This window comes from Danio rerio, chromosome 13 (assembly GCF_049306965.1).
Source record: "Danio rerio strain Tuebingen ecotype United States chromosome 13, GRCz12tu, whole genome shotgun sequence".
Classification (NCBI taxonomy): domain Eukaryota; kingdom Metazoa; phylum Chordata; class Actinopteri; order Cypriniformes; family Danionidae; genus Danio; species Danio rerio.
Window position 1 is genome coordinate 46,097,176 of NC_133188.1, and position 27,825 is coordinate 46,125,000.

Sequence of the window (27,825 nt, forward strand, 5' to 3'; positions counted from 1 at the left end):
CAACAAAACAAGCCAGTTTTCCAGGTATTCCAGCCCTTGAATTTCTAAAAGCCAATTTCAAGCACTTTAGGCACCTTGTGCGAACCCTGAATTAAGAGTACCAACAGTTTTGTACATGTCTGTAAAAGTGTCACACTGCTTTTTTGAGTTAAACAAGCTGAGAGAGAAGAACGGTTTCATAAACATCAGGCAAACAGCCTTCTTTGTGACAAGTACCACGTTACAATGCTTTATATTTGCTGTGGACAGGAACCGAATGGAACAATGTTTCGAACTTTATCAGAAATGGTAAGATGTGGTTGTGCTTCTTGTCTAGGGTGTGAAACCCTCCAAGTCTTTCCGTGAGCAAGCTGACAGGTTCAGATACATCTGTACCAGCTCTGCTACTCAACCCTCCAGTTTATTCATGTTGCTAACTTGGTGTTGCTGTGCTGAATGTTTTTCTCCTGTATGACTATAAAATGCATGGATATGAAGCATGTCAAAGGCGAAGTTCCTAAACACACCAACTGATTGCATAATCATCACTGACCAATGGTAGCTCAAATGCGTTTAGTGGCCAAAACAAACTCCCTCAAAAAGTTTGCTTTGGTGAGCAGTTTAAACTGCCAAAACAAACTCAGAGAACTTTGTTTTGGCTGGATTGTGTTCGAAATAACAATTTCAGTTCTTTTTTCATTCAATTTACTTTGCAGTATACTAGGGTGTTAAGGTCAGAAAGACAGTGATTGGACAACTTGTCAATATTAGACTGTTTTAAGACTTAACACACACTCTCTACAAGTTTAGAATGGAATGAATGGATAAATAGTAAGCTCATACCTTAGCAGGCTGTAACTGAACCAATCCATCTACCACTGGGATCAAAGCCGCTGCTGCCACAGCACGAACGTCATCATCCAAATCCCGCAGACCTTCTGTAATGGCAGGAAGAACTCGAGGAAGCAGCTCTGCGATCAAATCCTAGGGGTCAACAGAATGTCAAACACTGGTTAAACACATGAAAGCGCAAGTATAACTTTCAAATTACAGCCAATAAAATTGAGACTGCTCCACCTGTCTGACAGCCAGAGCATATTTGATGCCCAACAGACCGCCGTGTCGAACTTCCCACTGGTCTTCGGTTAGCAGCTTGAGCAGAATGTCTACAGTCATTGCAACGCCACTGTTTTCCATGTGCCTTAAAGCTACACCCAGAGTCTGAGCACATGTCTCTCTGACAGGTGCAACCACCTAGACAGTTAAGAAAGAGAGACATTTCGAGACAAAAACAAAAAAAGCAGAATAAAATACAATAAAAATGTAACCTACACTGAAAATACCAGAATGCAACAAACGCAACAAAATAATTGGCTGTTTCTCAATATGCTTTCTTCAGGAATGTTGCACCCTTGTATAAAGTCATCAACTGCCAAAGTGTAGTTCCAATACTCAAGACCATAAGAACGGAGGACGAGGGAAAGTTTCCGGAAGTGTTCTTAGAGGATGCAGTGAAGCAAACTTGAGCAAAAAACTTGCTCGAGAATTCCAAAATGTCATTACGGCTGAATAATGGAGGTGGGCAGCACCAAGGTTATTGTAGTTAACAAAAACTAATAAAAAAAAACGAAAACTAAAATTGAAAAATCATTTTCGTTAACTAAAATAAAACTTAAATTTTTTTTTTTTTTTTTTACAGAAACTGTATTGTGTACATAAACTAACTGAAGTTAACTAAAATTATATTGATCACATCCTTCATTTTCATCTTTATAAAATGTATTTAATATATACTGTAAGCCTTTTAGAAGCAAATCTATTTCATTCATGATGCCATTTTTTGGCAGAGTTTGAGCCGTACTGCACAGTTTGTAATCCTGATGCCATGTCCAGATCAAAAGTATTAATTTAGCACAATTGTGTCTAACAATGGATTTGATTTCCGTAGTAGTGATCTTGATCGTGAACGAATCTTTCTTTTTAACCAAATCTTCTAAGTGAACCGGTTGAACAAGTTAACCAAATCAAACGGAATCATTTGAAATGATTTGCGTCTCCAGTGAGCACTTATACACAGGAGGTATCAGGCATGTTAAAAAGTCTGACTCGAAATAAACCAATTTCATAAGTTATTAGAACGGTACACAGAGACCGAATTTGAGAACAGGTGAACTCATAATATTGCGCATGTGTGATTCACTGAACCAAGCAAACAGTACATGACAGCCTGCTGTGACTAAACTAAACTTGAACAACTGCAGCCCACGTAAACCGAAGGCTAACAGGAAGTCGTAATGGAATTTGAATAAGTTAATTATGCTTTAGTTGGGTTGCAAAACTTTATTTTATAAAACCTTTTAGATCATGGTAATATTTTAATGCACCGTCACAAAAGATCTGGCTCACGGAAAAGATCTGAACTTTCCATCACTGTGCATCTAACCTCAGAAGCAGCCTTGCATGCAAATTGAATGGTACCTAGGCCTGCTATCTTGTGGGCTGTTTTATTTGAATTTGAGGATAGGTAGATGGTATTGTTCATGTGTCCTCTGAATACAGGTTTCAAAAATATATCTTTTGTTGAGTTTTACAATATTCTGATGAATGTTCTGATTGAATCTTGCACCATACAAATATTCTAATTTATAAAAAAAAAAAAAAAAACTAATACTGAAACTAATAAAATTTCAAATAAAACGAAGCACAAAATATAAAAACTAATAAAAACTAGTAAATCTGCCTCTAAAAACTAATTAAAATTGACTGAACTTGAAAAAGTGAAAACGAAATAAAAATTACAACTACTGAAAAATCCAAAACTATTATAACCTTGGGAAGCGCCACATTTTATTTAGATTTAAAGTTCAAAGATATAACTTATTTAATCGCAGGAATTACCCTAAATGAGACAGTAAAAGTAAACATTATTAAATGCATATACATATTAAGAGTCTTTATTTGCTGAAATTCATATTAAAATCGGTTTTATTTTTATTGTGCAAAATTACATTTGTAAGGTTTATATTCACCTTATATATACTGAAATGGGAAAAACAAAAAATCATTGTATGAATGCTGTAATGTTTAAATTAAATTAATTTTAGTTAAAAACGTGACCATATGAAAGAACACAGCATCTCACTTCTCAGAGGACACGTTCTCAGTTCTCCAGGTCTCCCGAGTTCGTTTTACCGAGGCAACCTGACAAGACTATATAACGCTCTTGAAATTGAGAAACAGCCAATTGTGTCTTTTTAACAATTATTATATATGCAAGTAAATCTTCAAATGTCACTTTTGTTGAACCACTAACAAGCATCAAAGCTTCAGACATTGACAGAGGGATTCAAATATTAGAAATGGACAAACCTCATCCGATACAAAATCTCCAAATCTGTCTAAAGCAAAGACGCACAAGAGTCTGATGACCAAATCCTCCAGCCACTCCTGATGTTGACGCTCCATCTAAAAATGTCAAACATCAAAAAAAGCTTTAGACATTCAACTTAAACTCTGACAGTGATGACGTCCACTGAGCTGGTAAACACCTGTTCTGCTGTGCTGCCAACAGTCTTTCCTCCGCCAGCACCATGACACTTCAGCACTTCCCTCAGTCCTGTGCCAGCACCATGACGAATCTAAAGATGCCAAATAAAAGTTCAGCCACCAAATAATCCAATAAAATGTGTCATTGCTTCATTCTACATACAACTATACATCATGCTTAAGAATGATTCACCCAAAGATATAAATTTGGTTATCATTACTCACTCTCGGCTCATTACAAACCTGTTTATAATGAGCAGTCATTGACTTCCATACTTCAATGGATTTCAATGGCTGATCATTTCAACATTCTTTAGAGTATCTTATATTATGTTTTAAGGAAAGAAAAAAAAAATCATAAAAGTTTAAAAACAACTTGAGTGCAAATAAATGGTGAGAATTTTTATTTTTGGGTGGACTATCTCTTTAAGATCACTTTCTAACAAAATGCATACAATTAGCTGGCATCAGAGTCAAATAATTTTTTTTTCTAATAGCTCTAACTAAAGCTGTTATGAAATATATAAATCATGGATGAAAAAACTAAAAAGATCTAATCTAGACAAAAAAAAAATTCTAAATAACAAATTTAACAGGCATATTTTTAAAAAATCTACAAAACAAAAATGGACCATAATGGACCCTTTTTAACAAGACTGTCATGACGTGTTTAGCAGTCATTATGATCTCATAATATTTAGATAAAAAAAACAATGTACATTTATAATATATATGCATTTACACATGTTTATAATATCATCTTTGCATCAAATTACAAAAACAATATTTACAGATTATGCGAGGAGTTTCTAAAACTGTATCTATGGTCAGGACAGTAAATTTGACGTTCTCTCTTCTGGCTTCTGTTATCAGTCTCGCACATTTTTTTTCTCTTTCTGAAAGTCTTGTTAACACCATCTGTCATTATTTCAGCAAATAAGATTGTAATCTTTTTTTTTTTTGCTGTACTCTCCGATTCACTGCGCTCTTAGTTTACAAAAACTATGACTACTGCCGCTACTAAGAAACCCGGAAGTGTGAAAAGGCTCCTACTCCAAGATGATGCCCAGACAACCTAAATTTCTAAATAAGAAATTTAACAAGCATATATCTTTTTTTTTAATCAACTTGATTAAATTTAGAATAATATAAATAATGTTATAAATGTTAATAAATACTGTATTATTACAAAATTTTCAAATAAAAACAGCAGATAAATCACATTTGTAGTAAGTACCATCTCAATTAAGGACAGGAAATACATTTTATATTAATAATACATCTGCAATGATTTTTTTCAGGCAATATATTAATACTGCATTTTTAAAGCACTACCAAGCGTCTCCCATCCAGGTACTGACCGGGCGCAATCCTGCTTTGCTTCAGTGGGCGACCATCTGAGAGATGCAAAGAGCTAGCTGCTAGCTGCCAACTTTTTATTGGTCTAATATAATTCCAAAAGCACTGAATCATTAGATTCGTTGTACAAACCTCCTTGCCCTCTGGCCATTGCAGAGCAAGCACATTTAGAAAGAAACAGCACCTTTAACTCCTTAAAAGAATTTTTAGCTATAACATCTAATCTCTACTCTCTGTGTGGGTTTTTTCTCCAGTACCTCCCACGAGGGATTGAAGAGGTCATTGCACAGTTCATCACAAAAGCTTTCCAGAGGCCATTCCTGAGTCTGTGAAGGAAAAAAAAAGTCATAAAAATGATACACTGAATGTGAACAGCTCATAGTAAAATAAAGGCACGCAAGTGTGTAGATCTCACACCTCCTCAAATAAACTGGAGTTATCAGGAACGTTGTCAATTAAGACTTTGCTGTCGTTCGCTGGCTGCTCAATGACTACATTTGTTGTTTTCCGTCGCTTCTCTTCAGGCTCTCCCTCAAAACTGTCATTGCTGTGGGAAAATAAAATAAAATTAGTGTTTAGATTGACCACCACTATGCAGTCATCCTCTTTACAGTCAACCTCAAACACTTTATATACACTGGGAGTCTACAGGAACACAAAATCTGAACATTACTTTCAATGTATCTATCTTTAAGATGTAAAGGCTGTGCAAAGCATAAAACTGCTCTAAAAAAAACGTCTAACCGACTAATTTAATTCAAGTTTATTTGTATAGCACTTTCTACAATAATTATTGTTTCAAAGCAGCTTTATAAAAGGTGTACATTGCATTACAATCAAACAAAAGTTATTATATACAGACATGGTTAACCTGCAATTTCATAGTATATAGATGACGTTTATGTGTACAGTACATGTTTAATGCAGTGTATTTGTGCATTGATTAACTAAGAGAAACAGAAAAAACAGGTATGACAACACTATCAAGCATCTCTTTGTGCAAGCCAAATCTGCAGAACCTTCACCCGACATTATTTTACTGAGGTTTTGCATACAAATTATCAACTTTCAAATGCGTTACACACCCTACAACTGTGATTCTTGTATGGACAGCATAGTTTAAGGCCCAATCCTACCCCTTGGACCTTCCCTTTACCCATAGGGGTGTCCTAATTCTCTTTAGCTTTAAGGCGTAGGGCTAAGGGGAAGGGATAGATGGCCCTTGAAAGTGATATTTTTCAGGACCACACTAGAAACCAAGGGGTACGAAAATTTCCCAGAATACACCAGCTACAACAACAGCATGGCTGCACATGGAAGTCAGGACATGCACAAATTTAAGAATTTTGTCATTATTGCGAATTTCTACAAAAAAACTGGCATACGTTTTATTACATTCATAACTGTGTTCATGTTTTACTGTAATGCTTTTTTCTTTTAAATAAAACTCACCAAATTTCACCATGTATAATCGCTAATAATAACTCCGGTATAGTAGTCCCACAACATTCTGACACTCTAATATCCTGTCAGAAAAGTCTAGTGGCTGGGAATGAGTTTTACAGTGTCTGGTATACTATTAATGTTGTTTGTGTGTGTTTACATGGATGAATATGGCCACTGTGTAAATGCACAGTACAGTTACGAGTTTGCCACATTATATCGTTATGATAACATGATATTGTTGCCTTCAGTGATTTCCTGAAGATAAATACAACTGGAATTCCTAGTCACCGTCATCAATCTCATATGAAGTAAATGATCGTAATGATGATTTGTGCGGGTGTTGTAGTGCTGTTTTATTTCTTAGGGGTAAATTTTGAAGCCCTTCCCCTTCACACTCCATTTCAAGGGCCAAAGGAAAGAGGAAAGGTAGATGTATAAAAACAGAATTGAGATTGAGCCTAAATATGGAGTTATTTAGTTATGTTCAAGGTGTTGCAAGACAATAAAGCTATCAAATGTACAGTAAAACAACAGTACACAAAAACTGCTAATAAAAGAAGAATGTTACTTAATTGTAATGTAATAACATGCATTAAAACGTGCAAAAAAACATGCTTTTTGTAAAACTGCTTTTGATTAATTATAGTGAAAAGCACTATACAAAAAATCTTGAATCATGTATTCATTTTGCTTACTTGATATTAAGAAAAAGCATTTGAAGGAAACCTAGATTTATGCATTCAGCATAGCTAGCTATAATGTTTGTTCATGCGTTCCATGAGATTCCAACCCTTGACCCATTGCCTTCTATTAACATTTGACCTATATAAATGTTATAAAGGTGCAACCACTTTCAATTGATAGAGCCAGAGCCTCAGGGATAATACAAATCAGTTCAAGGTTATTTGTAAAGTGCTTTTCACAATAATTATTGTTTCAAAGCAGCTTTAGAAAAGGTGTGAATTATTGCATTGCAATCAAAATCAGAAAAGCTAAGGTTATTAGGTACTATAAACGTATTAGTAACTAATAACTTTAGAATTGAAAGAAACTATGTATAAAAGTAGTTAATCTGCAGTTATGTAGTATATAGGTGATGTCCGGTTAAATGTTCATTGAAGAGTGTTTGTGTATTAAGTCAATTCAATCCAATTAATGTGTTGTCCTCAAAGTCCTTAGTTGATTGCCATCATCTTTTTAAAGGTCTTAAATTTAATCAAATCAATGAGCAATCAATCTCTACCTCTTCTCATTAGAATCCACGTCTCTGGATCTCTGCTTTGCCACCAGTTTTGCCATCCTCTTTGCTTTGTTCTTCTGTCGATTGCTCATGCCTGGACGAAACTCAGAATCTATGAGCTCTGCAGCTGGCTGAAGAAAAGTACAGACAAAAAATACATCTAAAGAGGGCCTGATTTACACCAAAAAAAAAAACCCAATGACAAATACACTTGCAATGATATACTTGGTTTCTCCTCATACTCTAATTTCCCTCATGCTCTTAAGCTTTACAAAAGCAAGAGTTTTTTCATGAGGTGTTTGTGATTAAGACATTCTTGCACAACTCACCAAATGATTGCGTGAGAAGTGACAGCCCAGGCTTTTTCCAGGTTGTGTTCTGTTGGTACTGGAGGCGCAAGCGTCCTCCAGGTCCTCATCATTAAAAAGCTCCTCTGTGTCCATGCCGATCGCCGCACCCATATCCAATCCCAGCTTCTTCTGTAACTGCTTCCTCTGCCGGGCCAAGCGCTCTTTGGGATCTGTCTCACCTAAAGAGCAGAATCCAATCAAAAATCACAATGGCTTCTTTTAGACAAACTATGGACAAAGAAATAGTCATTGCATACAGGAACATAAACTACATATGTAACTATGCCATGGTTTGTATAGAGTATGTATCTTGTTTCTATATATATATATATATATATATATATATATATATATATATATATATATATATATATATATATATATATATATATATATATATATAGGAGCAATGTGGACCTAAATCTGCTCTAACATATATACACTTGCATTAACATTTATTATTATTATTATTATTAATTAAATGTATTTATTTATACCACTTTCCATTTCTGATGGGGATGGGACCAATGGGATAGTAAGCCCAATCAAGAATGTGACTGTCTAACTATACAAGAATGTAAGAATTGCATGTGATTTTTCTGGTGACTTGTATGTTCCGTTATTTATGCATTTCCCCCACTCTTTTTTGTGTTAATAACTGGCAAAAAACCACAAAAAAAAAAAAAAAAATGCAATGCCAAAAAAAAAAAAAAAAAAAAACCAAACAAAATACTATTCAAATGTCTTCCACACAGACATCCAAATAAATGCACACTTATCCACTGCACCTCTTATCCAAGTACAGGACAAAGAAAGTCAAATCAACTTCAGTCAAATTCAGCCAAAGCAATTCAATGGTATTAAATCAGACTTTTTAAATGACAGAATCATTTGTATTACCTTCACAGAAGTGAATAAGTCACGGTTGCATTTGAGGTAATTGATGTTTGTGACACAAAATGTGGCAGGTAAATCAAGAGTATACTTTCCGTCATAAAACACACAGACTTGCAAAGAAAACTTAAAATTAATATCCTGCACCAACATCAGCACAATAAAAGATTCATCCCTGCCAGTAGTCTAATTTATTGCCTGACATCATGAGAGACAATAAGTTAATCCCCTCACTAAGCACTCATCACTATTGTTTTTTTGTTGTTTCTAGTACTTTGTTGTTGTTTTTTTTCAGTCGCCTCCATTTTCTTTTAGACAGCAAAATTATGACCTGGACCAGTGTTAATTTCAAACTCAGTGTAATTTTCTCATGTGCATTCGCTGTGCGCTCTCTCAAGATTCAGCAATGGGATTTTCACATGTATCAGAAATATAAATGCCTGTGGTAAACATGACATGGGATTACTTCAATGGTTTAAGTGGTTATTTACATTTAATAAAAACATGTTCCTGTTAAGGAAATTGAAAAAAAAAATTGGTGTGTGTGTGTGTGTAGAGTTTATGCTATAAAACAAAACTTTCAAGCATCGCCAATTTTTGTTATGTTAACCACAGACTTTATTTTACCAAAGAATATTTCCATTGTAAAACCCCATAGGAAAATCTAGAGGGAACTCCCACTGAATTTACCTTTTGGGTGTTGACATCATTACTGCACACCCCAATTATAAAAAAAAAGCCCTCCAAATCACAAGCGTCAATGCACATACAGAAAGCACATACTATTGATGACAAAATTTGATTCTGCACACACTGCAAACGGGCCCTTGATTCTTACAGCTTCAGACATTAAAGTATTTTATATTATACATTTTATATTATATATTAAGGCTGCACAATGTTGGAAAAATATGACATGTCAATATTTTGTTTTTTGACATACGAATATAATTTCACCAGATAGCTTGAATAGCTCTATTTTGGAAAAAAAAAAAAACTAAATCATAATTTAGACTGATTTTGGATTTTTGTGTGTGTTTGTGTGTGTGTGTGTGTGTGTGTGTGTGTGTGTGTGTAAATCATGCATAAAATATAATAAATCTTCATTGTAAACAGTTAAATAAAATAAATATTTCTTAAACTTACAAAAGGTACCATTTTCATGTGCCTGAAAGCACAGTGACAGGTTTTAACAACACATGCAGATGATAAACTTTATTATGGTTCAACTCCACAAATTTCACAAAATTATGGCTCCTGCTCAAATATAGTCCCAACATATAAATTCAACATTGTACATATAAACACAACATCCTGTGATGTGAATATTGCAGACACGCACATTGCAATATGCTGAAATGATATATTGTGCAGCCCTAACCTATATAGTAATAACAAGTGTCAAAACACGATTGAACCCTACCTGACTTGTCATCTTGAAGCTCAAACTCAGCACCAGCCGAGCCGAGCAGAGATGCTCCGTGCTTCAGCAGACGAGAGATATCAAACCTGTAGAAACTCAGCCTGTCTGTGGACACATCCTCTGGAGACAAATCTTCTGCACAGACCTCTGAGGAGAAAGACACAAGCACATGCTTAACTCAAGACACTCATTAGACAGACGCTTATAAAGCTGTTGCAAACTGGTGTTGATTACATTTGACAGCCTTGAAATAGCCACAAGATGAATATAAACTACACTGGAAAAAGCCTCATTAGATCAACTTAAAGGGTCACGAAACACCAAAACACATTTTTTGAGCTGTTGACAGTCGTATGTATGTATTTTTTATTTAGTGCCATGTCAGCAACCAAGGCTATCTTCATGGCAGGAATCTTTCAACAATAAATATAAAATTTAAAAATTAACAAACAAAATAAAACATAAATTAAATAAGATTTTTTGTGTTAATACATGATAAAAATTCTAAAATCTTTTCTGGTTTCACCTTGTCAAAAATGTCCTTAAAATAGTTCATTTCATAAAAAGTCCTTCTGGAATCAGTAAAAGCAGGACAGTCCAGTAAAATATGTTTTACAGTAAGATGAGTTTTGCAGCACAAACACTGAGTAGGGTTTTGTTGACAGTCGTATATGTATCCCACACTGCTAAAAACACTATTAGGACACCTATATTTCACTAAAAAGTGTAAATTGGTTGTTTTTGCATTATTTTAGGCAAATTTGTACTCCCGGTTTGAAACTAATTTTTGAAGCTGCGTCATGGTCATGACATAATAGCGTGTATTCCAGCGTGCAGACTGGGCGTCTGTGCCAGAGTGAGTCTTATTACGTCTTACAGTGTGATGCATTAATGCATGAGTAAGGCTTGGTTCAAACCAATCAGCGCGCTCTATTGTGCAACTTCATTTATATTCATTAGTCACAGTGTTTAGACGGCAGAGACGCCACGTTGTATTGGCAAAACAAGCGTGAAGTGTTGCTTTTATAGTTTGCTGCCGTTAAGTTTTGTTTTCATTTTTTCTCTGTGAGAGCTCAGCTGGAGTCACGCGTGGATTAACAGTGTACGCGACGCTAGACAACAATAAGTTAAGTGTCTAAGGATGAACATTGTTTACCTGAGAGCTGTTCTCATCTGCAAACGCTGAGATCCGGATTCGCTTGTAGTCTTCTCTTCATAAAGACGCGGCTCTAGTTGCTGGTGATTGTCCGGTCTCTACAGATTTGGTAAGTGAGCGACCAGTGCTCTTTGTTTATTCAGTTTGTTCGTATCGAATAAAGTTAACTATTGCACCGAGTGTAAACATGTTAGCACCACAACCAAACTTTAACCTCGTGTAGGGTTTCTACCTCATTTAGTGACCGGAATAACACACGCGGCTTTCTGACACTACCTGCCGTGTGCATCTAAGTTTCCGGGAAATGCTGAGGTTTTTTTTCTCTCATTCGCCGTGCGGTATCAAACATTGCATGAAAAATACATGCTTAGAGCAGTTCCTCCAATCAAATATCTTGTTTGTCGCGAGGGGCATGAATGAATTCCCTGAATGAAAGAGCTTTAAGTCCACCATTTAATAATTTGGCAAATAATTCGACTACAGATGTCCATGTAGGTTAAACACCATCACTTTCTACTGTGTGTGTGTGTGTGTGTGTGTGTGTGTGTGTGTGTGTGTGTGTGTGTGTGTGTGTGTGTATTTTGACTCTGAACCTCGCGCGTGCCCAAATAGACACTCCCACATCATCCCACTTTTCCTTCTCCGACACTCCCCCCTAAACAGAGCTGGACACGCCCACTTTTCTGACTTTTTCCAAAGTAGAGGTGTGAAAACACCCTGCTGAAACGAGGGGGTTTCATGGCCCTTTAAATGACTTCTTACACACAAAAGAATTAAGTTTTTCCAACTCATTTATTAATGCAATCCGTAATAAATTAAGTGGAAAGTATTCATTTATGTAGTTGAAACAAGCTGAAGTCATTGGTTTAAGTTTTCACAGTGTAGCTACCACAGAAACATGCTAAAAAACACAATCTCCAATTTTCCAGAAATGCAGGCTGGGAATTTTCGCTCACCATCTTTTGGCTTTGGAGATGGGTTCCATTCTGGAATATTCTTCACTATGGCTTCGACAGCTTGTCCAGCAGCAATTCGCGTATCCCAGTTTGGACTTCTTAAGTATGTTAAAACCTATTCAAATCAGAGGAAAAGAAAAACGGATCAATAAACAGAAAGAAGGCAGGTTTGTTAGGACAATACCAACCCATTACATAAGTAATAATGTTAAGAAATACCTTAGTTGCAAATAATTAGAGCAGCACAATACATCGCTACAGCTTCGATATTGCAATGTGCGCACCCACAATTGTCACATCGCAAGATATGCAATGTTGAGTCTGGATTATAGTTGACCAGAAGCCACAGAACACCTGGTTTGTAGAGTCTCAGTTAAGTTTAACCATAAGAGTGAAAGTTTCTCATTTGTATGCGTTTTAAAAGGCCTGTGACTGAGCATTTCAAGAGAGTTTATTGTAATTGTAAAAACAAAATGCTTTTCTTACTTAGTATTCTAGTCTTGTTTCTAGTCCAAATATCTACATTTTAAAGCGAAAACACAAATTTTGGTTACCCCTTTGTCAAATAATTTTGCTTGTTTTAAAGAAAAAAAAAAACCTCTTAATTTCGACTTCTTCTGAATTTGAAAACAAAACATTATTTTTACTTGATCTAAGAATTTTTTGATATTTCAACAAGAAACGAGACAAAGTAAAGCAAGAAAAGCATTGTGATTATTCCATTTCTATACCAGAATACTGTTAGACTCCACAGAAAACAGTCTAATAGAGCTATTCACAACCTCTTTTTCATTTGAATCGTAATAATATATATTTCTATATATATTCTCATATAATTCAAATATCATGCAGCCCTACTACAAATGGTCTTTTTTTGCACTTAAAGATTATTACCAAACTCTTGCTACCTTTAGTCTACAGTAGTCAACAATTTTAAGTATATCAAGAATGGGTTCTGTTAAACAGTTGTAGGACAACTTTAATACAACGTTTCAATTCACTTGACTACTGTGGACAAGAGAAAGGTTTCGATTTAGTCCTGGTGACAACATTTATGCTATCATTTTTAAAACAAACTTGCAATACAAAAACAGTGTAAGCCTAAATTGAACTGCATTGGCTATTATGAGAAAACCCCGGTATGCTTGAGCATTAGGCCCTTTTTATGCTTACAGTACATCTGGTGATTTCAAGTTCTGTTTCTGGACTTTTAATGTCCATGATGCATTCGTACTGAAGTTAAAATGCACTAGACTTTATTTAGAAGTGTACAGCGGCCCAACTTTTCAAAGATCCTGGCCTGCTTGTCTGGTTAGGTTTGCATGTTCATACTTACAGAAATAAACTGCACACACAAGCCTATCAGCCTAGTTTTAAATCAAACCAAACCATATAAATGTGAACACACCTTTATATAGAATCACTAAAAACACACATGACGTTAGGATATAGCACAGAAAACCAAGTACAAAAATAACACTTATTTTTTGTACTGTGCAAGCCCCAGAATAATACCATAACATATTTCATTTTATAATACATTTATATTTTATACAACCAAATCACATCTTGTAAAAGGATGTAACCATTCTTTCAGTTTAGTTCTGCAGATCAAATCTTGTTCTTCAAATCCAATTTAATTCCATCTATACTGCATTATTTTAAGTAATGAAATGAAGCCCATTTGCTCAGACAGATAGTCGGTATCTTTAACCGTTCCTATAGTAATGATAAAAGATGATCATTCCTCAGTGTTTACAGAGAAAGACAGAAAGAAAGAGCTGAACATTTCGCTTTGCTCGTATTTCTCACGTCACCTCATTGTGATGCTAATTTTAACATTGTGGATATCGTTTTCTTTTGTGCTTTTTTTTTTTTACATTTAAGAGTCCAAAAATACTCAAGTGTTTTTGTATCACATATGGGAGCTTTTGTGAACAACAGATGGCAAGCGTGCAATCGTGAACGCTGCAAACAAGAGCTAACTAGTACAGCACAGACATCATTTTTATTTGCATATTAGAAAAATTGAGTAGTTAAACGTGCTTTTCAACCATTCAGAGTTAGAATACGAATCATTAAATGAGAGATATGTCAAAAAATATGTCCCTGCTGGTCTGAACCGAGCCTAAACACTCACCTTTGATAGCAGGTTATTAAGCTCATGTGGGTGAAGCTTAACAACATCTCCCAACTGCTGAGCAGCAGCTTTACGGGTGACAGGAGTCGTTCCTGTATCCAATAAGATAAAGAGACGTTCTAACCTGGAGACAGTGAGAAACGATAATATAAATAGCACAATAAATGTCTGACCATCAGCACAATTCTACAATCAATACAAAATGCTGGGTTCCATAAAATCGATTTGTGTTGGGACAACACGGAGGAATTAAGTTAACGTTAGTTTTTTCTTTATCAATGTAAGTTGTTGCAAAAAAAAAAAAAAAAAAAAGATTTGTGTTGTTTTAGCAAATTTTAAACAAGTGGTAGGGCTGTGCAATTAATCGAAAATCCGATTTCGACTTTTAACGATTATGAAAAATCATTAATAGAGAGAAACGATTATTGCATCATATGCCGCCCCTTTCCAGTTGTACGCATTTGTTGCTCTTAAAAGCGCGAAAGACAGCGTGCTTATGTGTGTGTGCGGCATGTACACACAGTCAGAGGTATGTGGTTAGGATTCGGTCTCATTCGCACACCGAGACGAGCAGAGCGCACACATCTAAAGTCATCTTAACGCGAGCGTTTTAATGGTCAAACAGGTGTCAAAACGTGGTGTTTAGTGGTTATTTATATTAACCCTCATTTGTGTAATAAACAAACGAGTTGAGAATCAAAAGACACGTGAAAGAGAAACCATTAAAGTAACTGCGCGAAATAATCCTGCTGCCGCCTGTTTTTAACATTACATTATAACTCAACAAGGAGAAAATCCCTCACTGCTCTTGATTGAAGGACTTTTGTAGCTAAAGTGTTTTTCTTACGGTGAAGATGCTTAAAGCAGTTTGTTTCATATTTTTATTCTATTGTATTTATTTCTCTTTCCTTTGCAGGGTGGAAAATAACTGTATATATGCAGTTGAAGTCAGATTTATTAGCCCTCCTCAATACCCCTAATCCTCCCCAATTTCTGCTTAATGGAAAGAATTTTTTTTTTCCAACTTATTTCTGAACATAAGTTTTAATACCTCATTTCTAATTACTGATTTCTTTTATATTTGCTATGATGACAGTACATAACATTTTATTAGATATTTTTCAAAATACAAGCATTCAGATTAAAGTGCAATTCAAAGGCTTAATTAGGATAATTAGGCAATAGGGTTAATAATATTGACCTTAAAAGGGCGTTCAAAATATTTCAACCTGCTTTTATATTAGCCAAAATAAAACAAATAAGCTTAGAAGAAAAAATGTAATAGGAAATACTGTTAAAATTCCTTGCTATGTTAAACATCATTTGGGAAATATACAGATTTTTTTTAATTCTCAGAAGCGCTTGTAATTTCGACTTCAATTGATAATAATTTTGATTACAATTATGACCAAAATAATCGTGATTATGTTTTTTCCCAAAATCGAGCAGCCCTAACAAGTAGTTTGAACAAACAGCAAACATCTTTTTTTCTGATTGACCTTTTAAATTATTTCCTCACTTTCAGTAACCGTCACAGCTTAACCTGTTCCCAAACATCCATAGTATGGTCCAAAAATAGAGTCAAATGGAAACTGAAATTGTTTGGTTAACATCATTCCTCAAAATAACTTCTTGTGTGTTTCCAATAGTCAAAGTTTTAAAACAACATGAGGGTTGGGCATTTTCATTGGACTAAATATTTCATCTATTTTCACACAAATTTCTTTAAATATTGCAAAAGGGGTTGATATTATGTTTTGAGCACATAAAATTAAACAATTCAACATTTAGCAACTAATAACATTAAATAAAAAAATGTAAACATAAAACTGATTAAATCAGGCAATCAGTACAACCAAAAAAAAAATCTTAAAAAAAACGTTTAACAAAATTAATATTTATTAACTATAAAGCAATATGGTTTAAATGTCTTCCTTACATCCTTCCAATAACAACTGTTTAAAAGTTTTTCATGTTTTCCTGTTTTTTTGCATGTTGTTTATTAAAGCTTTTAAAATCGAGACATTCTGATTGTCTTTAACTTAATATTATCCATGCTACATTGCATTTGTGAAAAATATTCTGGGTTTTGGTTTGATTTTTAGAAGACTTTTAGATCAGTATCTCATTGTGGATGTCGATTAAATAAATGACACCAAAAAAATTACTGTTTTTTTTTAAATAGCATTTTAAAATAATCTAGAAGTTAAACGTGTAGTTACCCTCAAAATAAATAATAACCTTGATTTAGAACTAAGAATTCTGAAAATATTTTAATTGAACATTAGAATACAAAATTCCATTTTGAAAAGTGTAATTTATGTTGTGCATGAATTTTGTTTGTTATAGCTTTTAAAACTTGTCTATTTTTAAAGAAAGGTTGTGCTAATAAAAGTATATGTATATCGTTTGCTTGTTTTGACACATTATTTAAAATATGTGGCTAAGAAATAACTGAATTTTAATTGGGCAAGTATAAACAAATTTCACTGGCTATTACAGAAAGTTTGAAGCGTTTTGCCTTGTGATAGTCTTAAACTTCGTTGATAATGGTCTTAAAAAGTCTTAAATTTGATATGGATGAAACCTGCAGAAACCCTGTTTTTACCCAGACATTTAAAAATATATATATTTTCGAGCAGCAATCACAATACCGTGAAGTTTATCCATGGTTATCATACCGTATGAATCTTATACCGGCCCATGCCTAGCGTTGACACATGTGGGCGGCGCAGAGAGCCAGTTGGAGCGAGTTTTTACAAGTGTGAAGTCCCCTGGAGGAGCTGTTTTGTGTTTGCCTATTGATTAAAGTTGTTGCATGTCTGCCGGCTCCTGCCTCTGAATGAGTGAGTTTGAGCTACATGTACATTAAGGAAAAAAAAACATGAAGAAACAACACAGAGGAACATAGAAAACCCACTGCTAGCCAGTATTTCGGACGTGTAGAGCAATACAAACAGCGCAGACGTACTGTATGTTAAGGCACGGCTACATGCAAGGCAAACGCCGTGGGTCACAATGATCACTCTATGCAGATGTATAAATCAGCCTTTAAAGTCTGAGGCGGATTTATTCTTCTGCGGCCACTTTGCAGTTACATGATCTCAGGTCATGTAGGACCTATTCTTGAACCTTACTTTGCACTAAATTGACGATGATTGTAAGCTGCGCCAGAGATGACCTGAGAAGCCATATTTTACATTACATCATTATTATTTACATTAAAATATTTGTTTACAGAAAATGCAAGAAATGCAGGTTAAAATATTATTTACAGGATATGCAAGAGTTATAAAATGTAGAGAAGATACTGCTTATTTTCTACTTTTAATATAAGAAAACACCAAAAGTGCAAGTTACTTGATTTAACTTTTTATATATAAAAAAAAGTGACTGTTGGTTTTAGGCAAAGTGTGTTTTCATTTCAGTTGTTCAGTGTTGATGTGCAATAAATAATCATAGATTGTAGATAGTGTTTGTTTCCATTAATTATTTTAAAATCAGTAATGCACCCTTTGCTCAAAAAAACTCATGTAATATGTCAGCATACTGTATTTACTGTAAAAAAAACAATGTCAGTGAACTATAAAGCAAAAAATATACTGCATATATATATGCAAAAAAATTAAATAATTATTCATTAATCGTAATAGAGTAAAAATATTCAATTAAGCAAGATTTTTATTAAAGGCCAAATCGGCCAGCCCTATTATTAATGTAAAATTGGTTTTATATTTGCACATTTGCTCACATGCTCCTTTACCATACTTCTAAAATCACACATATCATCAAAACAACACTCTTTAGGCTATTTAACTATGAACAATGTTGTACTTTGATAGTCAATGGCTGCTAATATGATTTTACCATTTAGAGTTTGCAAAGATTAGGCTGCTTCTCTGAATTTATAGTATATTACAAAGGAGAAAATCTGAATGCGCAAATAGAAAAATCAACTTTACCTCAATGACTGTATGGGCATTTTAATAGCATTAGTGCATAAGAAATTGTATGTTTGTAACATTAATAACGCTTAATTTAATTTAATTCTCTACAGGGCTCAACAATAAGGACTGCCTAATGGCCCGGGCCAGCATTAGAGAAGCTCATGACAGTTGACAGAATCGTTACTGGCCCGATCAGTGCTGCCTTGCCATTAAAGTTTAATTCGCCTGCGACTATTTGTCAATTGCATGCAAATTTAAAATATAAAAATAATGTCTTAGAATGGATAAACAGTGCTTTTAAGACTATCTTCTCTGTGATATCGTAAACACAATATTGCTTTTCGGTTCCCCTTATCTGATTGGATGTTATGAGCATGTTATTTTTTTTCTTAACCAGGTAACACCCATTATAGCAAAGAGACGGAAACATTGCAGCAACATCAAATGATGAGGTTAAAAGAAAACGTCCGTTTCCAACATCTTGGAAGCAGACATTTACACAAGTACAACATGACCAATGAAGTAATGTTTTGCACAGTTTGCCGTCAGTTTGTCAAGTCAGCCACCTTTTGTTAAATAATTTAGAACTGCAATAAAATACCAGCACATTTTCCATAGTGCTCTTTTTGTTTGCATAACGCTTACAATTTTTCTCATTATACAATTATTAACATGTTTTACGTTTAATTTCTAGATTCATTAGATGACACATTTAAAATATGTAGCTAAGAAATAGGCAACTAATGGGTAAGTTAAGGTAACTTAAACTATTTGAGAAAACCGACAAACCATTTAAGTTCAAAAACTAATCTAAATGAGTACTGTGAACTTAATTTGAGTAAATGAAGCAATTTGAGCACAGTAAAACCCAATAAATGAAGAGAACTCAAACCAGCTGAGTACTGCAAAACCCAATAAGTTAAGGCAACTCAAACCGCTTGAGGAAACCGATTGCTACAAACCATTTGAGTTAAAAACTAATGTATACGAGTACTGTAAACTTACTCCATTTAAGTTGAAGTAATGAGGTATTTAATTAACTCATCACCTTCAACAATGAGTTCAAAACTCTTTTCAAATGAGTAGAATTAATCGATTTCGAGTTACCTACACTCATTTCATTTGATAAAACTGACTGGTGGGTTTTTGCAGTGTACTAACTTTTTTTTTGGAGGGGCCAGTGAAAATTTTGGCAGGGCAAGTAAATAATTGAACCACTGGCTCGGTTGGGCCAGTAGAAAAAAATCATTAGCGTTGAACCCTGCTCTATACAATGAACACAATGCAGTATTATTCTAAATTTGATTATTCAAATGATGTACCTGACTACTGTTTTATTCCTCAAAACACCATAAAATACAGTTGATTTCATTTGTATCTTTAACTCAGGGTCTATGCATCCCCAGAAAATCAAGTGATTCTGTTCACACACTGACATCAAAAGATCTAGACTACATTAGGTTTGTTTATGAACTAACTAGGCATTATTAGTAGTAATAACCGATGTGTGATCAACATGGCGCCGCCCATGAGGAGACGAACCGATCGGATCTATGAAGATACAGGCTTCCAGTATTAATGAATCCCTTAATGTGTACAACTTTAATTACTTAAAAATAAATAAATGATAAAAATACACATATCCCAGCAGGTTTCCTCACACCATCCTGTCAGAAGCGTTACATAACGGAACAATAATCTACCGCATCAACTGAAGAGATGGATTAGGAGAAATGAGAGCTGCCTTAATTCAGTCTGTGTCTTTAGCTCACTGACAAGAGCCCAGCCCGGACAAGGATGACACTGCAGGGTTAGTCCACTAATCACCCGTGGATTTACACATTAACCGGAGATTTACCAGGATAAAGTGGAACCATTATGACAGACCACAAACTGTTGGATTCATAACGCACAGCCCGAAATGTAACCCACTATGATATATTGCACTAAAATAACACGGTTAAATGTACTGACGTGTCATATTTTGTAGGTTGTTTCTGCAGTGTTTGGCTGGGAGGTAACTTAATATTATGGTTCCTTGTTTTAAAATGTTGACCGAGCTCAACTGACAGACGCTTTTACTTAACGATAGGATGGATAGCATGTCGTTAAGTGATAGGAATGAGCAAATTGAAGTGTGGAGTGGCATGGTTGCTGGAGATGAGGTATTATCCATAGACTCACCTTGAAACGGCCATGTGTGAGCTGTTCGGGGGTCCGGGTTTGTGTCCGGCCGAGGGTTCGGGTTCAGGTTCGGCTGCTGCTGACCGACGCGTGCGCGGACAGGCCCGAAATCTCGCGCACTGCCTCAAAATCCGCCTGCTCGCTTATTAAATATTTCCCACAGCGCCCGAAGACGCTTGAGTAACTCCACGCCAGCGTACAGATTGATTCAGCCCTCCGCACTTCCCCGAAAACGGTATTTTAATCGAACAAACGGGGAGAAATAATTTTGTAGATCACAAAAGAGAAGCCAGGCGGCTGGTTTTATATGAGGAGCCATCTTGCATTTATTCCTTCCTCCATGGTAGGCGCGCTGTGATTGGTTACATGGGCTCCGGCCGGCCAATCGCAAGGCACTTTGCAAAAGGAAGTACACTGTAGGAGAAAAAAACATGGTCCGGAAACACGGGTTTTATTCATCTTCTTTTCAGTAAAAATATATATAAATATTCATATATGCTGAATATAAAACTGTTTTTGTCGCTGTTCCACATTCGCATTCGACCAATTTAATAATAAAACTTGCATCAATGTCATCCTCTATAAATAGCAGTCGAAAATCCTAAAAGACAAGTATCAACTTCAAGATGCTTGATTAAGAAGTGCACTTAAAATTATATATCACGTTCATCCTGCAAAATAATTTCTAAGGTTTAAAGTCAATATTGGTGACCAAATATTTACATATTGAAACAATCAGGGGTGGGTTTAGTGATTTGGGGCCCGAAGCAGTTCCAGCCATGGGGCCCAACAGTCCTAAAACAAAACCATTTGTACTGTATGAGCATTTTAATAGCATTCATGCATAAGAAATAACGATTAATTTAATTTAATCATCTTTACAATAAACACAATGCAGCATTATATTAAATTTGATTATTCAAATGATGTACCTGAAAACTGTTTCACTCCTCAGAACATCATAAAATACAGTTCATTTCATTTTTATCTTTAGCTTTGGGTGTTATCATAGTAGGCCAGCCTGGTGAAATGGTGGTCCTTTTTTTCTCAAAAAGTGGACCTTTTTGCAGTTATACGCCTCAGTTTCTATTTAACTATGAGATTTAAATTCTGCATTTTAGTGATTTTTTGTTTTGCTGGATTAGCTAGTCAGATCTCATCATAACCACACTTTTTGATGTACTAAAATATTTCCTAAAAAATTGCATAAAAAATTTAAACAAGACTCATTTTTAAAATACAAATTTATTACATCATTTATCATTAGGAAAAAATTGCAATCTGTTAAAGTTTTAAAGTAAAAAAACTGTAGCCTACTGTCATTTATTATGCAAAAAAAAAAAAAACAAAAAAAAAAACTGGTCAGCACATTCAACTGTCCTCGGTCACAATTTGGCCATTTCATTAAAAAAGAATTAAAACATAATAATAATAATAATAATAATAATAATAATAATAATAATAATAATAATAAATTATTAATAGTAATAATTATTATTATTATTATTATTAATAATAATAATAATAATAACAATGAATTCTTCAGAATTTATCTGTTCTCTTTGGTAGAAAAAATACATTTGAAAATTCCTGGATATCAACATTAGCCAAAATGTATTCAAATTAATTTAACATGGTCTGCTTCTGGTGCTTCACACCTTTTTGTTGCTCATTTTTATTTCAGAAATAAGGTCCAAATTTAGAATAAAGTTCCCTGTAAAATGTTTTCTCTGTTTAAAAGCAATACAGTTGTGAAAGAAGACTTCTCTTACATCAGATCATAGTCGAAGCAACAGCCGACAGAGGATTCCGTTTGGTCTTAAAACCTTTTTCGATGGATTATTTTCATTATTTATGATGGCATAGCAGTCAAAATATAGGACAAATGAACTTCTATATGGGACAAATTCTGGACCTTTGTCAGTGAGGGGTGGGTCTTCTGAACCACACGAACCCCTTTCAGGCCTGAACATTTGGAACACATTGTTTAATGCTTATAGTAAGCCTGTTTTTAATAGGATTTTGGCTGTAAAAGCGCACCTACAGGTGTTTCAAGCGCAGGTCAAATTTTCTCTTGGTCAAAATTTATTTTATTTATATTAATTTTGTCTAAAAATGATAAGACCTGTCCAGTTTCATCTGGAATGCATCCCAGATCACAGTTGAATGTGCTGGCCAGTTTGTTTTTTGTATAATAAATGACAGTAGGGTATAGTTTTTTTTTACTTTAAAACTTTACCAGATTGCTATTTTACCTAATGATATATGATGTAATAATAATTTTTTTTTGTTTTAAATTTTTCTTTATTGCAAATTCGTAGGAAATATTTTAATACATCAAAAAGTGGTTATGATGACAGCTGACTAGTTAATCCAGCAAAAAAAAGTACTGCTTAAGTCACTAAAATGCAGTATTTAAATCTAATAGTTAAATAGAAGCTACAGCGTATAACTGCAAAAAAGTCCACATTAGAACCAACGCTTTCATCAGGCTGGCTACGGGCCTGTATATTGAATATAAATATAATATATAATATAAAATCACATAAAATAATTAAAAGGACAAATGCTGGACCCCCCGAGTTCGGGCATGATGTAGTGGGGTAGCAAGTGACATGCTATTAGGTTATGTGAACCTGATGCTAGATGGCGTACTTGGCCAGTTTATCAGGAGTTTTTCAGAGTCATTCATTGGTCAGAGCAGTGTGTTGTTGTTCTAACCGGGCTCACTCTCTTTTCTAATGTCTTTAATTATATTTGTTTGTCTCCATATTCTACTGCATCCTAGAATAATTCACAGCATCAAAAAATGTAAAAATATTTATTCAATTTATTTAATTTGTTTTTGTCCACAGCCGACCGCAACACGCCATGACGGAGATTCCCGAGCCGGTGTGCTCCAATGGGGTGCTCTCTTCAGCGCTCACCATGACAACGAGACTCACAGCAGTGACGTCGCATTGTAATCATTTGCATCTGCATTCCTATAAAGCTCGTCGGTTCTCTCAGCGTTGTCAGTTCGCTCGGTGTTGCTGTTTGTACTCGATTAAGGTGAGTTCTATACCGATGGTACGAATGGAGCCACGCCAATCTCACGAAGTCCGCTTCGTGAAGCTTCAGTCGGGCCCGTCTGTGCTGTAGTTCCTTGCGGTTTGCATTCATAAATGGTTGAATCACGAAGAATATTACGTGTTTGTTGCTCGAAATGTGCCGCCGAGCAACATTCCAGTGAACACTGGCACGGACTGGCGGCCGGTAAGCTCGTGCACTCCCTGGGGCAAGGCGGCTTTTGAGCCCTAGGCAGGGAACAAAACAAGCCCTAAGGACCCTCAGGGAAACACGGGAGGCCGGTAGTGGGACCCCGCTGCGAGGGTTATGGTGGGTAGGAGCAGCGGGGCCCACTCATCTTCTATTTTAAACTATAGTTTCAAACTTTAGTTTAAAATAGAAACCATGGTAACTGAAATGTTTTAACTGTATGTCTGGCTGTTGTAATGTTTTGCTTTGTTTTTCAGCTGAGTTGTTGAGCAAAGGACTATTGAAGATGTACCGCGGATAAGACAAGACAACCGCGGGTTATATTCACGAGTGCGCATTATAATGTTTCCGTGCTGTTTTCTGAAAGTTTATTTTGTTTAGATAAGTTTGCAGGTCAAACAAAATAAACTATACTCTTTCAAAACATCTGTCTCGTGTTTTATTTGTCCTCTACAGCAATACACTGTCATATTAGTCTGTGTAATGCCTTTGTATGCAACATGGTTTGACAGTTAAGTAGTCTAACAAATAAGTAGATGTTATAAATGTACCTTTATTAGTCAACATTTGGTGTAGGTGATAAAAAGTTAATCAAAGATGTCCTAAGACATAATGTTAATGTTATGGTTGTTACATAACTGTATTTATTATAATTCTGTATGTTAAAACCAGCAGATTATACTATATATTTAACATGTCATGAACTTACTGTTATTTTATAAAATTTGCTTAATAAAAATTTCTTAAGACAAGAATGGGTATTGTTTTGGTTTTATGTCAAACTACTGTAAGTTTTAGGTTGACTACAGCAAGTATAGGCTACCTATATCATAACATTGGTAGTCAGAGTTATTTTTAATGACCCAGATCAAGTAAAATGTCTTTTACTCAAGTACTTTTAGCATGTAAAAGTCAAATTTAAGTATATAAAATACAGTTTCAAATAACAAAACTTTGTCTTGTGAAAATGACCAGTGGGTGGTGGGAAAAAAGTTAATGTCAAGTTATATATATATATATATATATATATAAAAGAAGTTGAACAAGTTGTCATGATATTTAGTCATAATGCATCTTTTCTATACATTTCCATTAGACTTTTTTTCTAAATCTATAATAGGTGAATTACTCCCAGGTCAATCTTGACTTTGTCTGATAAAGGTGAGGTGTATCTGAAAGGAGATTGTCCTATGTTCACATTTCTACTTTTGTTCTGTTTTTTTCTTTGTCCTTTTTAGTGCTGTTTTTTCCTTTCTGTATCACAATGACATGATCTGGCAACTAATTACAGTACAAACAGCAAAAAATAAATAAATTAGCCACAGTTTACATGAGAACACCCCTCCAGAGTTATACTAACAACATGAGTAAGTAATTTGACTGTCTTATCTGTACACAATGACACTGGGACTTTTCATTCTGACAGCAGTGACATGTTCATTGAGAGATGAACTAACCATTTTAAGTAAGAAACTGGCTTTTGCAGGTATTCTATGCTGTTTTGCTATTTGTATGTGCTGTTTTGAGAAATGCACTTACTGTTTGCAAATTTAAAATCTGAGAAATGTACCAAAGCGACTGAGAAAAACTGTAAACTGTTTATGAAAATATCTATAAAAGCATATATCGTCTTCCAGATGAGATGTTAAACCGAGGTCCTGACTCTCTGTGGTCATTTAAAATCCCATGGCACTTCTCATAAAGAGTAGGGGGTGTAACCCTGGTGTCCTGACCAAAGTCCCTCAACCGGCCCTTATGATTATGGCCTCCTGATCATCCCAATCGGCTCTATCACTGTGTCTCAACTCCACCAATAGCTGGTGTGTTTTGAGCGCACTGCTGCCGTTGTCCTGTGGCTGCCGTCGCATCATCAAGGCAGATGCTGCTCACTGCACACAACATTTTATTCATTCATTCATTTTCTTGTCGGCTTAGTCCCTTTATTAATCTGCGGTCGCCACAGCGGAATGAACCGCCAACTTATCCAGCAGGTTTTTACGCAGCGGATGCCCTTCCAGCCGCAACCCATCTCTGGGAATCATCCAGACACACACACATACATATACACACACATTGACTATGGACAATTTAGCCTACCCAATTCACCTGTACCGCATGTCCTTGGACTGTGGGGGAAACCCACAGGAGGAAACCCACCCGGAGGAAACCCACGCAAACACAGGGAGAACATGCAAACTCCACACAGAAACGACAACCTAGCCGAGGTTCTAACCAGCGACCTTCTTGCTGTGAGGTGACAGCACTACCTACTGCGCCACTGCCTCGCCCATAACATTTTATACAAATCCATAAAACAGGTAAAAACAAAAGGTGCCTCAAAGCTCTCTAAACTTTTGTCCACTTATATGGACTGACCCCCCTGAATGTAATGTATTTTCTTTTGTATTATTTAGGGTTTATTTATGTTATTATTATTTTGTACTGTTTTGTTTATTATATACGGCTTGGACAATGGAAGTTGAAAATCCCTGTTTGTTATTTAAAAGTTGAATAAATAAAAAAATAAAAAAAACATTAAAAAAGTTTTTGACTATGGTTTTAGCCACAATATTATTAGCCACGCCCCTCTTACGCTTAGTTTGCTATCCTCTTGTTAAGTGTGACGTCAAGCGAAGCGGCTTCCGGGTCCAAGCGCTCTATTCAACTGTATGGGGAGACTCATGAAATTGTAATAATAAACGTTTACAAAGCGATTGAATGATTTCGAAAATCACGATCACAGTAGATATGTCCATGCCCAATATCCGATGGTCTCAAAGTGATAAATTTTTTTATAAATTGTAAAATTTTTGGTATTTGTTATGCAGCAAGCCCAGAGATTGTTGTGTACACTATGACTTTATATAAAATTAACTTTAATGTGTGATAGGAATAAAAAGTGATCATAAACGAATAATTTCTCCACTCAAATAAATGGCGGTTTGGACCCGGGAACAGTATTACACACGTCACAAACACGTCACCACTTAACAAGCGGATGGGGGAAAGCCCCGCCTTCTACTCAATATTCAGTTTCCGTTGGAAGTACATCAACATACTGCAATAGGGTATATGCTGAGCTAGTGTTTTTTCCATAGTGTTAAACTTCCAGTGACCTGTTATTGGGAACTTTTTTCCATTTTATACGGTTCCTTTTACAGCTTCGATGTTGTAATGTCATTAAAATACATTAAGTTAAATAACGTTAAACTGGTATTTATTTTGTTGCTCAAGCGTAAAACGAGATAAAAACCCGTTTACTCGCACGCGCCCGTCAGAATCGGCAGGCTAGTGCAAAAGCTCCATTGAATGTACTGGGGTAAAATAAATGCTCATATTATAAAGACATAGCAGCAGAAAATGTAATTTAATGCAGCGCTTCTTGTACAATCTGAGACCCACTTTATATCGGGTATCACTCAGCTAGTGAAGATCGCTGAGTTTTAAAGAAAACAGACCTTAAACGTGCCGGTTTTTGCATTGGCAAACAGTTCGCCGGAAGCGCTTAACCCAGGTTACTGGCAAATTAAAAGTCCATGCTTTGGAGTATACCCTATACCCTAAGTCTCGGCAACTCACGGTTTGCACAGATGAAATAAGAAAAATACTAAAAACAAAACGCTTGTTTGCACTGCATACGTAATGATTAAAATAATCCTAAACATAAAAGCTCTAGTCAGAAGTAAACCATTCAGTCTGACACCATTGAAAAATTGTATTAGTCAGACTAAGAATTTTTATTTTTAAGAGAAAATAACTGTGTTCACGTGCTTTAGTGCTGTATTTGCTGATCTGAAGAATCTACAGGATCATATAAACTCAAAAACTAAAGGATAAAAAAAAGTTGATTTCTTTGAATGTTGTTGTGTGCGTCACCTCTCAGTGTTTTAGCCTATTTGAATGTAAAACTACGACACTTGTGACATGCTATGACCTCTCATAAACAT

The 27,825-nt window shown here is 35.2% G+C and overlaps 1 protein-coding gene across 1 annotated transcript in view; it reads right to left on the minus strand.

Annotated features, from left to right (window-relative positions):
• btaf1 (BTAF1 RNA polymerase II, B-TFIID transcription factor-associated) overlaps positions 1 to 20,919 on the minus strand; it is a 55,926-nt gene extending 35,007 nt beyond the window's left edge. The window contains exons 1-12 of the mRNA XM_005169532.6: positions 20,621 to 20,919; positions 14,490 to 14,613; positions 12,350 to 12,464; positions 10,238 to 10,384; positions 7,900 to 8,099; positions 7,574 to 7,701; positions 5,302 to 5,431; positions 5,142 to 5,210; positions 3,528 to 3,617; positions 3,349 to 3,444; positions 1,057 to 1,233; positions 823 to 963 (exon numbers count right to left, since the gene is read on the minus strand). Of these exons, the coding sequence (XP_005169589.1) occupies positions 823 to 963; positions 1,057 to 1,233; positions 3,349 to 3,444; positions 3,528 to 3,617; positions 5,142 to 5,210; positions 5,302 to 5,431; positions 7,574 to 7,701; positions 7,900 to 8,099; positions 10,238 to 10,384; positions 12,350 to 12,464; positions 14,490 to 14,613; positions 20,621 to 20,634 (1,431 nt within the window). The 5' untranslated portion in view covers positions 20,635 to 20,919. The remainder of the gene's footprint in view (positions 1 to 822; positions 964 to 1,056; positions 1,234 to 3,348; positions 3,445 to 3,527; positions 3,618 to 5,141; positions 5,211 to 5,301; positions 5,432 to 7,573; positions 7,702 to 7,899; positions 8,100 to 10,237; positions 10,385 to 12,349; positions 12,465 to 14,489; positions 14,614 to 20,620) is intronic.
• Between the last annotated feature and the right edge of the window lie 6,906 nt (positions 20,920 to 27,825).